Source organism: Dendrobates tinctorius, unplaced genomic scaffold (genome assembly GCF_039654945.1).
Source record: "Dendrobates tinctorius isolate UK_male_01 unplaced genomic scaffold, ASM3965494v1 ptg000016l, whole genome shotgun sequence".
Lineage (NCBI taxonomy): Eukaryota > Metazoa > Chordata > Amphibia > Anura > Dendrobatidae > Dendrobates > Dendrobates tinctorius.
Window position 1 is genome coordinate 7,708,637 of NW_027361684.1, and position 13,615 is coordinate 7,722,251.

The following is a 13,615-nucleotide window of genomic DNA, read 5'->3' on the forward strand; positions in this document are numbered from 1 at the left end:
TCAATTAATGGAGTTTAAATACAGCCTTATTCACACCAATCAAAAATCCACAGCGGCCTGTAGATAAGCTGCAGATTTTCAAGTTTGTTGCATGTCCTATCCTGTATGGTTAAAAAAAAACAACACATATATTCACTGCTGTGCAAGGCAACGAGTGAAGTCCATTGCTATCTGTGCAGTAATATAGTTATGAAGGTTGAAGGAAGACTTTAAGTCCATCTAGTTCAACCCATATCTTATCCTAACCTGCCCTAACATGTTGATCCAGAGGAAGGCAAAAAAAACCCATGTGGCAAACAGTAAGCTTCACATTGGGGAAAAAAATTCCATCCCGACTCCATATACTGCAATCAGACTAGCTCCCTGGATCAACGCAATATTAAGGAAACTAGTGTATATACCCTGGAATATTATACTTTTCAAGAAAGGCATCCAGTCCCTTCTTAAATTTTAGTAGGGAATCACTCATTACAACATCATATGGCAGAGAGTTCCATAGTCTCACTGCTCTTACAGTAAAGAATCCGTGTCTGTGAGTATGCTTAAACCTTCTTTCCTCCAGACGTAGAGGATGCCCCCTTGTCCCCATCACAGGTCTAAGGGTGTGTGCACACGCTGCGGATTCTGCTGCGGTGTACAGTACCATTTAAGTCAATGCAAAGTGAAAAACGCAGTGCCCACGGTGCGGAATTTTCGGCGCGGATTTGCAGCGGTTTTAAATCCACACCATGTCACTTCTTTGTGCGGATTCCGCAGCGGTTTGGCACCTGCTCCATGACAGGTGTCAAACCGCAGGGGAAAACTGCAGGCTAATCCGCAGTAAATCCGCAGATAAACCACAGGTCTTTTGACCTGCGGATTTAGACAAATCTGCACGGAAAAATCCGCAGCAGATTCCGCAACGTGCGCACACGTAAGAGTAAAAAGATCATTAGAAAGATCTTTGTACTGTCCCCGCATATATTTATACATTGTAATAAGATCACCCCTAAGCCTTCGATTTTCCAAACTAAATAACCCCAAGTCCCAAGTGTAATAACCTGTCCTGGTATTGCAGACCCCCCAGTTCCCTAATAACCTTGGTCGCTCTTCTCTGCACCAGCTCCAGTTCAGCTATGTCTTTCTTATACACCGGAGACCAGAACTGTACACAGTATTCTAAGTGTGGTCGCACTAGTGACTTATATAGAGGTAAAATTATGTTCTCCTCATGAGCATCTATGCCTCTTTTAATGCATCCCATTATTTGCCTTTGCAGCAGCTGCCTGACACTGACCACTAAATGTGAGCTTGTCGTCCACCCATACACCCAGGTCTTTTTCAGTGACTGCTTTGCCCAGTGTTTTACAATTAAGCACATAATTATACATCTTGTTTGCTCTTCCAAAGTGCATGACCTTACATTTATCCCCATTAATGCTCATTTGCCATTTATCAGCCCAAGCTTCTAGTTTATATAAATCCTCCTGTAATATAAAATTGTCCTCCTCTGTATTGATTACCCTGCAGAGTTTAGTGTCATCTTCAAATATTGAAATTCTACTCTCTATGCCCCTTACAAGGTCATTAATAAATATGTTAAAAAGAAGCGGGCCCAATACTGACCCCTGTGGTAACCCACTGCTAACCGTGACCCAGTCCGAGTGTGCTCCATTAATAACCACCCTTTGTTTCCTATCCCCGAGCCAGCTCTTAACCCACTTAAATAAAATGAGAACAATGGGGAAAGGGGAAAATATGTGTATCAACCTTTTGTGTGGCACCGTATCAAAAGCTTTTGAAAAGTCCATGTACACTACATCCACTGTATTCCCTTGGTCCAGTCTGGAACTTACCTCTTCATAAAAGCTTATCAGATTAGTCTGACAGGAGCAGTCCCTCGCAAACCCATGTTCATATTGGGTCATGAGGTTATTCTTCTCCAGATACTCCAGTATAGTATCTCTTAGAAAACCCTCCAGGATTTTACCCACAGTTGAGGTTAAGCATACTTGCCTATAATTTCCAAGTTCAGTTTTTGTCCCCTTTTTGAATATTGGCACCACATTTGCCATACGCCAGTCCTGTGGTACAGACCCTGTTATTATGGAATCTTTAAAAATTAAAGTACGATGGCTCAGTAGGATGGCTCAGTGGTTAGCATTATATCTTTGCGGTGCTGGTGTCCTGGGTTAAAATCCCACCAAGGAGACATCGGCAAGTAGTTTGTATGTTCTCCCTGTGTTTACGTGGGTTTCCTCCAGGTTCTCCAGTTTCCTTCCACACTCCAAAGCCATAATGATAGGGAATGTAGATTGTGAGCCCCAATGGGGACAGCGATGATTATGTCTGTAAAGCGCTGCGGAATTATATAAGCAAGTGAAAAAATACATATCAAACACAAAAGAATTTGATTTTGGACATTGGTTTGGATTTACATAAAAAGGACTTTGTGTATGATGTCACCATATACTGCGGTACGGTAAGTCTTAATATTATGGTGGTGCCAAGGACTGAGTGTCAGTTGGACTCCCTTTAGCAGGGGGCACGAATATGGCCTTTGTGACCACAATCACCTGGCAAACTTATGGCTGGCTCGGTAACCTTCCCTATAGATTGCCATCATGGATTGCAGCCTCAGCAAACTAGCATTGAATTTATAAACCAAGCATAGCCTGAATAAGGTTGAAAAGAAAACCAGCTAAACATACAGCATAGACCAATGACCAGGGCCGGACTGGGACAGAAAATCAGCCCTGGCACACCAACCAAAGCAGCCCACGCCACATGCTATAATAATTATATATATATATATATATATATATACACATACACACATACATATATAGGCAGCCAGTGACGGAAGAGCATAGCAGAGGCGTGCTCTTTCCGGCTCTCCAGCGTTGATCACTCTCCCTGGGTCTGCGCTGCCTCCCTGCTGCTGCTAAGGATGTTTGCTTACCAGCTGCAGCAGTGACGTCACATCTATAGTGCTTGTAACTGTTGCAGCCAATCAATAGACCGGGGAAGCAGTGAATAAACTGTGATGTAGTACGTGTTTCAGACCTCTGTAACACAGCCTTATGAGGAGCGGAAGAAAATGTATGGGGAAATGAAGACATCCGTGAGCCCACTGGCTGAGAGATGGGTGGGAAACAATATGTCTTCGGAAAGCTTGCCACCCAGCTTTCCCAGACTCCTGCATGGCAATTATGACTATATAAATAATCCTACCCTCCTCCTGGTAGAGCAGAGTAAAGCTGCCTTTTTGTAGCAGTATTTTTTATGACTGAGTGAGTCACTCACTCTCACTCACATCATGGGTCGCCCGCGTTCAAATTAAAAATGGCCGCGGCCGCCAGGTTTCCTCCTGCTCCTACTGCAGTCCGGGGCGGGGCCTTGTTGACCGACGAAGTGCAGCGTCACCACGTCGCGGCACGTTTTTAACCCCCGCTGCCTGCCGCCTTGCCAGAAAATTTAAAGGGCCAGCGGCAGGAAAAAAGAGGTGACCGGCCGCCGCCAGCGGCCCATAACCTCATGAAAATGGCGGCCCAGCGGGAAAATGCCCGGTTGGGTAAGTGGCCAATCCGGGCCTGCCAATGACCCATCTCAATGTTCACATTTTCCATGATAACTTGTCATGATCCAGGACGGGGATTCGCTTTGGCCCGTCCTGGTTAGACAGGAGGTTAATTGTTTCTGCCTCTCTCTGGCAGAGGGTGGCTATTTAATGCTCACTGGACCTGGGTCCGGTCTCAGTTATACTCCTGCCCTTGGCTGAGTTAGCTGACCTCTTGTGTACGTGTGCCTTGTGCCTGATAACTTGTTGCTTGTTTGGTTTTGATCCAGTTCTGTCCCTGTTACGAGTTCTGCCTGTCCCTCTTGTACCGCACCGCCCTCTTGTGTATGACTCTCTGCTTGTGACTTGACTATTCTCTGCTCATTCCTTTTGTACCGTACCGTCCTCTCGTGTATGACCTCTGCTTGTCTGACCTGCGTTTTCCTCTCCTCTACTACAGTATTCCTGCAGTAGGTACATTACATTATCTGCAGTAGTAGGATGCTAAGCCCCGCCCCCTGCAGTCACATGATCGTAGGTCCTGGTACTCCTAACTATTTTCCGTGCCTCAGGTCCTGTCTGCTTAAACCTTCACTACCGTATTGGGCCCCGTGCTCTCCCGCAGTGAAGGTAAGTCACCCTGCTCAGCCGTGGCAGTTGCCGACGCTGACAGGATCCTGACATAACTTTTCTATACTTACTTTCCAGATCACTGAGGAGTTGGTTGTTATGTAGTTTCACAGCACGATGTTGTTCCACTTGGTCCTCCAGTTCAAAAATGGTGTCCTTCATGTCTTTTATCTCGGACTCTCTCTCGGTGCTCCTTTCCTGAAGCTTCTTGTTTGCAGATTTCAGCTGCTCTTCCCTCTGGTCCCCCAGCTCCTTCAGGTCATGGCACTCTGTCTCCACCTGTAGTAGATGAGACAGGATAAAGCTATTTAGGCCACGATCGATTCATCATTACGGGTTCTTTAAGTATTTTTTTTTTGCCTTGTCTTTCCTTTTGCGCTTGCAAATTTTGCGCCAAATCAATCAAAACAAGTGCACAATATTTGATGAACTTACAAGAATTCAAAGATTTTTTTTTTTTATTTTTTTCACCTTTTTAGGCTTTCTCATTAACTAAATTAGGTTACTTAGGTTTTTTCACCGAGTTTGTTTTTTTAAAATGTGTTCTATTGCTTTTTTGGTTGCAGCTTTTTCTCCTTTTGGTATGTAATGTTTTAAATAAAACTTGAATACTTCCTAGTATTTGGCTTTAATAAAACTTTATTGATAAAGTCATGGGCGGATTACACACGTTTTTAAAGCGTCAACGCTGTGGAAATGCACTAAAAAGGCTTTGAGTATTTTCCCTGTGGATTTCCCTCATCTCCTTCAAGTCTATGGGGAAACTCAACCAATAATACATTTAGTGAATGAAAAAAAATTGACATATTACAGATTTTTTTAAAATGCACTGAGGGGCACTTTTATGCTTCATGAAAAAAAAGCACAATGCGCGTGAGAGTTCTATAACGATGGTACACTTTGTTAAAACTGTAAGATGTTGAGAGTTTTTTTTTGCGCAACGAATATACGGGAGTCAAAAAATACTCTGTGCCTGGGGGATATCGAAGTACATTTGGGCAAAAGAATGCAACTTTTTAAAAAAAGAGGCCAATTTAGAATTTGATGAAAACATTTTAAATTAAGTTTGCAAAATGATGACCTTGAAGCTCTGGACAATAATACGGTTTGTAACTCTGCGTCTGTGCAAAATAGGTTATGTAATGTATTCATAAAATTTCTCAGTTTATGATGTTATTTTTCTATATGTAACCTGTACCAAATACGGGCATGCCCTGTAAATATTGCACCTCTGTGCTGTGTCCTTAGGGCATATAACTGCACCCTTAGTCAGTAGTGATTCCAAGCCCCGGCCTACAGCACTTGTCTAGGACGGCGGCTCCATAGCTTGTTGTGTTCATCTGCTCAGGGCTCGGCTGATCTTGGAATCATTCCTAATTTCATAAGTCACTAAGGTTGAACAGGATGAACGCTGACTGTGAAGATTAACAATACCGCAGGGTACTGACATTTACCGCATCAACAAAGGCGTGTCCATTAGCACATATGGAACAGGCCCAAATATTCAGAGCCCTGGGGTTCGGCTATTACATCATTCACCGTGATATATTCATCACACCTCGATCACCAGGAAACAACAAGTGCCAGACTCTACACATCATCCCAAAGGAAACGCTTAACACTGCAAACCTCAGTCTCATCACTGACTCATCCTCATCACTAGCAGCTCTCAATTTATATGTATTATGATGTCAAAATATTACTATAGCACCGAAACGTCTAAATCTAAAATGTCACTACTCTAGGGTGATTTCTCACAGCCATCTTATTTGTAGCCTCTCAGCCTCGGTATTAGGGTCCATAAGAATGCATTCACATATCCGTATTTATTATTCAGTCCAAACTTGGACTACAATACGCACATGGGTCTCTTAAGCTAAACCAACAATCTCAAAGGCATTTACACTATGAGGATATTAGTTTGGATCAGAAGACCTACGGTCGGGTAGGAATTGTGGTCCGAGCGCAAACCATATAATATTGATGTGTGAATTCACGTTTATAGACAACGCCAGGATTGTCTGCTGTTTTATTGAACCAAACTTAATGGATGTGGACGCCTTCGTAAGTATTTATTATTTCAATAAGCTCTCCCACAAAATGTTTTATTGCCTAAACCTGCCTAAATATATATGTATTGTAAGTGCGGTAACCTGCTCATCGATCACAGTCTACCCCGATTTCCATCGCTGCTTCGGTCCTCTTCTTACTCACGTTACGCATATTCCAACTTGCCGGATTTACACTGCACTCTGTGTGAGAGCTGGAAGTTGCTTTAATAATGTATGTCTATAATGCCTCATTCTGACACTCCATAGACTGACATTATAAAAGTGGCTACCGGCTCACAGAATCCGGTGTGATCCAGAGAGTCGGAACAGAAGTCATGTAATCCAGAGGAGGATCAAAGCGGGGCTGGAACTGAGAAAGATGGCGATTGGTGAATATACTAATTTGTATTACTAATTTGTATTACTTCATCTTCACCTAACCTTTTGCCATCACACAGAAGGGGAGGGGGTGACATCAGATACCACGTCCACTTTTACTTCAGTTGTAATGCAAATTAGTTCTCCCGCCGTTCTGTCTGTATCTGCTTGTCGGCGTGACAGTGCATGTTTTTGCTTTAACCCTTGGCTCCTTTCCCCCTAATTGAGCTGGGATACTATTGGCTGTTACCTGTATGGAGCCTGCTCAGTTCCCTGCTCTGCTGCGTAGCCATACATGTGTTGTTAGGTCTTTGCTCTGCTGAATGACTATCCGCATGTGCGGTCCCTGGTTGCGGCTGTGGAAGCTGTCTGCCGGTTGCAAGGTCATTTGCAGCTGGTGCATGACTTTCCACGTGTGTCTGGGTGTGCAGCCACTGCCAGGTGCCCAGAGCCTCAGCTCCTGCACTGACTGTGCTGTAATGGTTTCTGTTTGTGCTTAGGGCGTGCACGGGCACACCTTGCGTGCTTTTATCAGGGTTAGTGTGTGTACTTGAAATGCTGTCCCCAGCCAATTGCTGAGGGGAAGCTCCTATATAAAGATCCCCTGCCCTATGGGTGGGGCCAGAGCTACTCACAAAGCTCATGAACTTTGCAATGCGTGTTTTGTGTTCCTGGACCTCTCCTGTCTATGTTTTGGTACCAAAGTCCCTGCCTTGATTCCTGGTCCTGCGCCTGTCCTGTAGGCGGTATATCCAGGCCTGAATCCTTGATCCTGTACCTGTCCTGTACCTGACCCTGTCTGAATTGTGTCTGCTGTGTTCTGTTCCTGGAATCCCTTTGTGTCTTGAGCCTCGCACCCAGTGACTTTGAGTTTTCTGTAACCGGTGTTTCTGCTGAGCATCTACTACCCTGTGCTCTGACTACCATGCATGCGGTGCTAGCGCCATGCAGGCCCAGCAATCCTGAGGTTCTAGTACCTTCACGCTTGAGTTCCTTCCTAGGTCCGATGTCCGGAGCCTGACGACTGCAGTCTGGAAACTGATGATTGCTGCCTGGAGCTTGGAGCCTGATGACCGCAGTGGTGCCTGTAGGTCATGTCGGATGTCCGCAACTGAACAATTCCTGTCTGATGTCTGCCAGTGACTCTAATGTCCTGCCTGTGTCCTGATGTCCTCTTGTACCCCGACGTCCTGCCTGTGTCCTGATGACCTCATGTACCCCGATGTCCTGCCTGTGTCCTGATGTCCCGCCTATGTGTGCCTTGGTGATCCGTTGGTGCCTTGGGGTCCACTGGGTGGTACCCTTCTGAGAGGTGTGGAATCTGGAGCCTGGCATTGTCATGCTTTGTTTATGTAATGTGTGACTTTACTTTAGTAAACTTTACGTTCTCTATACCTGAAGTTGTGCGGTGTAATCAAGTCCTCTCCTTGTCCACATGCTCAGCTGCCACAGAATCCTGATCGCTGCCCTTCCCTAGTTCGGGTCCCCACTCTGCGGTATTGAGGGTCCATATTGCATCCCTAGGGGTCGCCCGCCCCACACCTTTGTGGCCAGTCGGCGTGGGGGCGTTTTTGGGCTGGGCCGCGTCTGCAGTTTTTCGTGACACTAGTTGCACAATATGTTTTCATGGCAAATGTCAGCAGCTGCTCCCTCTAACGTTTAAAAGTTAAAAACAGTAAATCTTTTTTTGTATTTTTTTATATATTTAAAAATGTAATATACTTAAAGAAGAAAAATAAATAAATGATTTACGTTTATTCTATTGTTGGGAAAAAATTTTGGATGACATTCCCTTTAAATGCTATGTGCACATTTACTATATGTACTATACTTTAGAGCTTCATTAAAAACATACCAAAACGTTTTTTGTTTTTGTTTTTTTTTAGGGCTCAATGTCAGACCTACCTGTCTTTATGAGTACAGACTATAAAACGAACCTGAATGTAGTCTAACTTTGCAGTCACATGATTCTACAATCAAACAGGTTTTTAATACCCCATTTAGCAATTCTCTGAATGCTGAGCTGTGTATAACCCTGCCCCCAAAACGGATTGTTTATACACAAAAAGCAGCCAATCACTGGTGGGGGGCAGGAATGGACTACCTTGCAACAGGTTTACTAGTCCTCCAGTGATAATCTCCTGCTGATAAAACACTGATTTTATAAAAACTACAGCAAGCAACCGGGAAAGTCACATGTGGCTGAAATCAGCGTCTCAGTTTATGTGGCTCTCAGATTAGGTGAAAAAAAAAACCTGGTGACTAATTCCCTTTAAGAAGCACAACCAGCTTCCATGCATACACAACTCAAGATAAACATATAAAGGACCATTTAAAACATCTGCATACGCACCACATTAAACTATATTCACTATTTTTTTTCTAATAAAATAAACTTTCTAAAAACATGAACTTCAGATCACACCACTGATTCCTAATTAATGTTGTTATGCATTGCTTGTTTTCCCTCGAAAAGCATTTCTTTCATGTGCACACGGTGTTAATATAATCATCTAATAAAATCAATATGTAAAAAATAACAAAATAAGAAATACAAAGAAACAAAACACTGTAATTGTGGTTTAAGTATGAAAGTATAATTCGACATCTAATAAAAGAATATATAGCAAGGAAAGGAAATAAAGGGTAACAACAAAACAAGAAGAAACACAAAACATACAGCCGAATTCTATTAAATCTTAATATTCAATAATTCTGCCATTTCCCCCAAGACTTTTTGCAACATCAGGCAGATTCTACTGTATTCCCCTCACCTCATAAACTTCCATGCACATCTGGAATTCCCTGACCTTTTCACATTAGGGGGTGCCGGTTGGCCTGGATATTCAAGTCTACTAAATCCAGCGGCCCACCACTTCCTTCTCCGCTTTCCCATTCCCATCCGCAGCATACAGTGACCCCCATCCTCCAGGACACAGAACAAAAAACACAAATCACCCCGATGTCTCACACACGGATTTCTTTCTGGAACCAACAAAATTTTAAACACCTGGACCAATAAAAGAAATAACCCCAAAACGAACTCAAAATTTAGCAATATTGTGTTTTTTTTCTGTTATAGGCTTGCAGAACATGATCACTGATGAAACAGATGTACATACAACTCTTTACACTCCTGAATTTAAAAGTAACACTACATAAAGGTATCAATGCAAAAAAAAAAAAATCGATAAACTATAAGGATTTCCACCTCCAAGGTAGGTCGCAAGGCACTGGTGCATTTTTTACATCGGTAATACATTGTAAGATGATTAACCATCATAAATCACAGAGATAGGGCTTATAGCATGAATATCCAATAATTTACCAGAGATGACCAAGCGCTGTTCAAGTAAGGCATTGGTCACATTGCTGTTAGAGGTTCCATTTATTTTATAGGAACCATAAGAAATATGACAAGTTGCTGATTCTTCAGATCTACGGCATGTGGAAAGCGTCTGCTATCTGTGAAATTACATTATAGCAAGAAATTATTAAAACTAATCCAAATCTATTATCAGATTATCTCCATTACAAAGCATCAGAGGTGACATATTAGAACAGGGCAATGGTAGAAAAATCTAAATGTATGAATGTAGAAGACCTCATACACACTGCAGATAGCCATATAGGACGCCATGGGTTTTCCACAATGCGCCGTTGAGTACTTATATGTGAAGCTGTAACGTGGTGTCAGGTAGTAGCTGTGCGCAAGGTACTCAACTCTTGTGCCCCGATACGTTGAATGAAAGTGGCGGTCCTGGCTGGGTGTTTGGACTTGTGATATGGAGGTGCTATGCCCTGGCAGGCCACATATAACCAATTGCTTTAGTTGCCCAGGACCAAATGTTTGACAGTTCAATGAGGGAGACCACCAGTCAAAAATAAACACTTTACTAAGCTATAACTTGGTGGGGATTATACCCAGTAGATACGATAGACTTTATTGATCCTCAGAGAAATTACAGAACGAGTACAGATAATGAGCACACAACTTTATGAATGGTTCCTTCACAGCACGGAGCATTTTCCACACACACAGTTCCAATTCTTTCCTCTCTACTTGCTTGCTCTCTATCTTCACCGTTCCTCTCTAATTCACTACAATCCAGTTTAATACTACTGTCCAGTTAAAAAGAGTCCTTTAGTCAACTATATTGCCAGTATGGCCGGAACTTACCTTCTCTGTCACTAACGTTCTGGAATTACCGCCCAGGGCACGCTCTTATAAACTCCAGGCCATACTGCTAGGCATCCTTCCCCTGGACACATCTCCAGTCAATCACTCTGTTTTTCGGTCACTTCTCTCATTCATTCCACTAGGATCTCGCTATCCTCTGTCACGGTCCCCTCTCATGTTAGGGACACCCAAATAATGCGGTACTTCTACTGTCTAGACCTTAGGTCTACTTTCTGCACACACGGGGCCCTATCTGACAGAAATCTGCCGGTGTCTTCAGCTTATCCCCCTCCTCCAACTTTGGGCTAGTCCCTTTCATTAATTCTGACTCTCCCTACAGTCGGGCAACACACAATATTAATGCATGTCATAAATCACATTACAACATGTGGGCAATATGTCCATCTCCTTACAGAGCAGTGATGCATTTTGTATGGTGTCCAGAAAAAGAAAACCTATTGATGCCTCCATATGAAATGAAAGTCATTCGCAGATACCATAGCAAACAATCATGTACATGAGGTACCATGCTGATCAGTATAGAACAGCCTGTGTCTGTGACAGGCTTCAGGGTGGCTGCAGAATATCCAAGTTCCTCATAGCTGTCATGCATCATGTTTAGGAATATTCCAGTGTCATAATACCAGAACTGTTTCGTTAGCGTGGTTTTTGTTTTTAGATGTTTCATCTGCACAGTCCATGCCAATATTAAAGTGAACCTGACAGACGATGAATTGTGCATGATTGACTGGCGGCATGTGTCAGGCACTGGCTGTATGATCTCAGACAGGTATGTTTGACCTTAAAGGTTACTGGAGACCAAGCAGTGCTGGAAACATGTCGGATAGGCGAGTTCCTGATGGCTTTACACTGCCCGAGGACAGTGACTCAGAGGACTTACTCTATACGTGAACATAGGCAGTGACCTGTCACTCCAGGGCAGTGGGTGGGAAAAAAAGTCACCGAGTAACCGCCTGTCTGATTAAAAGCCGTAGGGAATTGAGCCACACAGGAGACTAAAGTATGCTTTTCTCTGAGTTACAGAGTCAGAGTCAAACACATACACGGCTGAGATCATACAGCCAGTGCCTGATACATACTACCTGTGGTTTGGGCGGTATGAATCGGCTGTCAGGATCCCTTTAATAATCAATTGAAAATCATGATGATTAGCTGGTAAGACCACTGTCGGTTTGGTTTAGTGGACAGTGTGAGGTCTCATTCAGCCATTTGTTACATTTTTCCTCAATCTGCCAAATTCAACTTTCATATATTTTTGGTCAATGTGTCCATCTTTACAAGTAGCATGGCATCTGTTTTCCTGTATGCAAAAGCTTTTACTACCCATTAAACAATAAAAGCAAACAGTATGAAATAGGAATGGCATCCAAGTGCAAACCACTTTTTTTTCACAGAATCATCTACTTTAATGGACAAATTTAATCCACAAATCAGATAAAAAACAGACTTTTTTGCAGACACTTATTCAGGAAAAAAAATGACCATGTGACACATTAAAAGGGGTTGTTGGTAAGTCTCCAGTCACTCTGTGTGTCTGCAGACTTTTGAATCCTCCCAGTGCACACACTGTGCACTACGAGGATTCACCAGTTTCTGAGCCGAGACCAGCGGGTACATATGAGTTATACCCAACTAGACGGAGTGGCCTCGCTCCATACACTTGTATGGAGTGAGGCCACACCCACTGAACGGGCGAGCCGGATGGACTGCTGCATCACTAGACGGGCGTGACCTCGCTCAATACAAGTGTATGGAGAGAGACCGCGCCTACTAGACAGGATCTGGCTGGGGGGGCGTGTGCTGGGGGGATTCAGAAGTCTGCAGTCACATAGAAAAAGATAGACAGGAAAACCCCTTTAAGCCTAAAACTAGACAGTAAAAAAATAAAAAAGTAAAGGGTACTTCACACATAGCGAGATCATTAGCAAGATCGCTGAAACGTCACAGGTTTTGTGATGCAACAGCGACCTCGCCAGCGATCTCGCTACGTGTGACACATAGCGGCGACCGGCCCCCCGCTGTTATATCCCCCAGGTTGTTTATTATTATCATTGAACGTATGAACAGGACTAGAACCTATGACCAATGAAGTTACTTTAGGCCAGTTTCTCAGAGTGCCCAGGACAAAAAGTATCCCCCCACCCATGAGGAAAAATAGGCCACAAATCGTTGAGGGGGTCTAGTTTTCCCTCTTTGGGTTACATGGTTGATTCTGCAAGAGGAGGAACTTGGTAGACATTTATCTTATTTCAACCCATGTAGCCAAGTGACAGAAACATAACCACATATGTAAAACACACGGAAAGAAAACTCATCTGCTCCTCCAAGAAGAAACACAGATACATAGGATGACTATGATGTAGAAATATAAACGACTGGTTGGCTGCTGATCAAAATACATAAGGAAGAAATTATTGAAGACACATACACTCCATTAAAATGTTGTTTGAAGAACACTAAACCAGCTGTGGCATCTGCCCTCTCTTCAAATGCTGCAAAAGAATACCACTAAACAGGTTTTCTAGTACAATTATATTGATGACTTCTGCTTAGGAAAATTCAAAACATCACATTAGGAGGGGTCCGATGCCCCATGGATCAGCTGATACCAGCAAAGTCAGTGGCCGATGTAAACAGTGCATGCGTGGAACACCAGTTTACTAAATACCGTGGTCATTGGATCGCTGATATTAAAGGGAACATGTCAACGTCCTGAGGTCCATAAATTTCCACCATGCATTTACTGCTACTATTACACCCTTATGAACAAGCCCATGTTATTGTCTTATTGATTTCTGCATATGCCAAAAATAGTTT

The 13,615-nt window shown here is 43.3% G+C and overlaps 1 protein-coding gene across 7 annotated transcripts in view; it reads right to left on the bottom strand.

The window, feature by feature from the left end:
- Positions 1 to 13,615, bottom strand: part of SPECC1 (sperm antigen with calponin homology and coiled-coil domains 1) — a 490,142-nt gene that overhangs the window by 173,925 nt on the left and 302,602 nt on the right. For all 7 annotated transcript variants that reach the window (XM_073565376.1, XM_073565374.1, XM_073565375.1 and 4 more), the window contains one exon: positions 4,240 to 4,447. In XM_073565376.1, the coding sequence (XP_073421477.1) occupies positions 4,240 to 4,447 (208 nt within the window). The remainder of the gene's footprint in view (positions 1 to 4,239; positions 4,448 to 13,615) is intronic.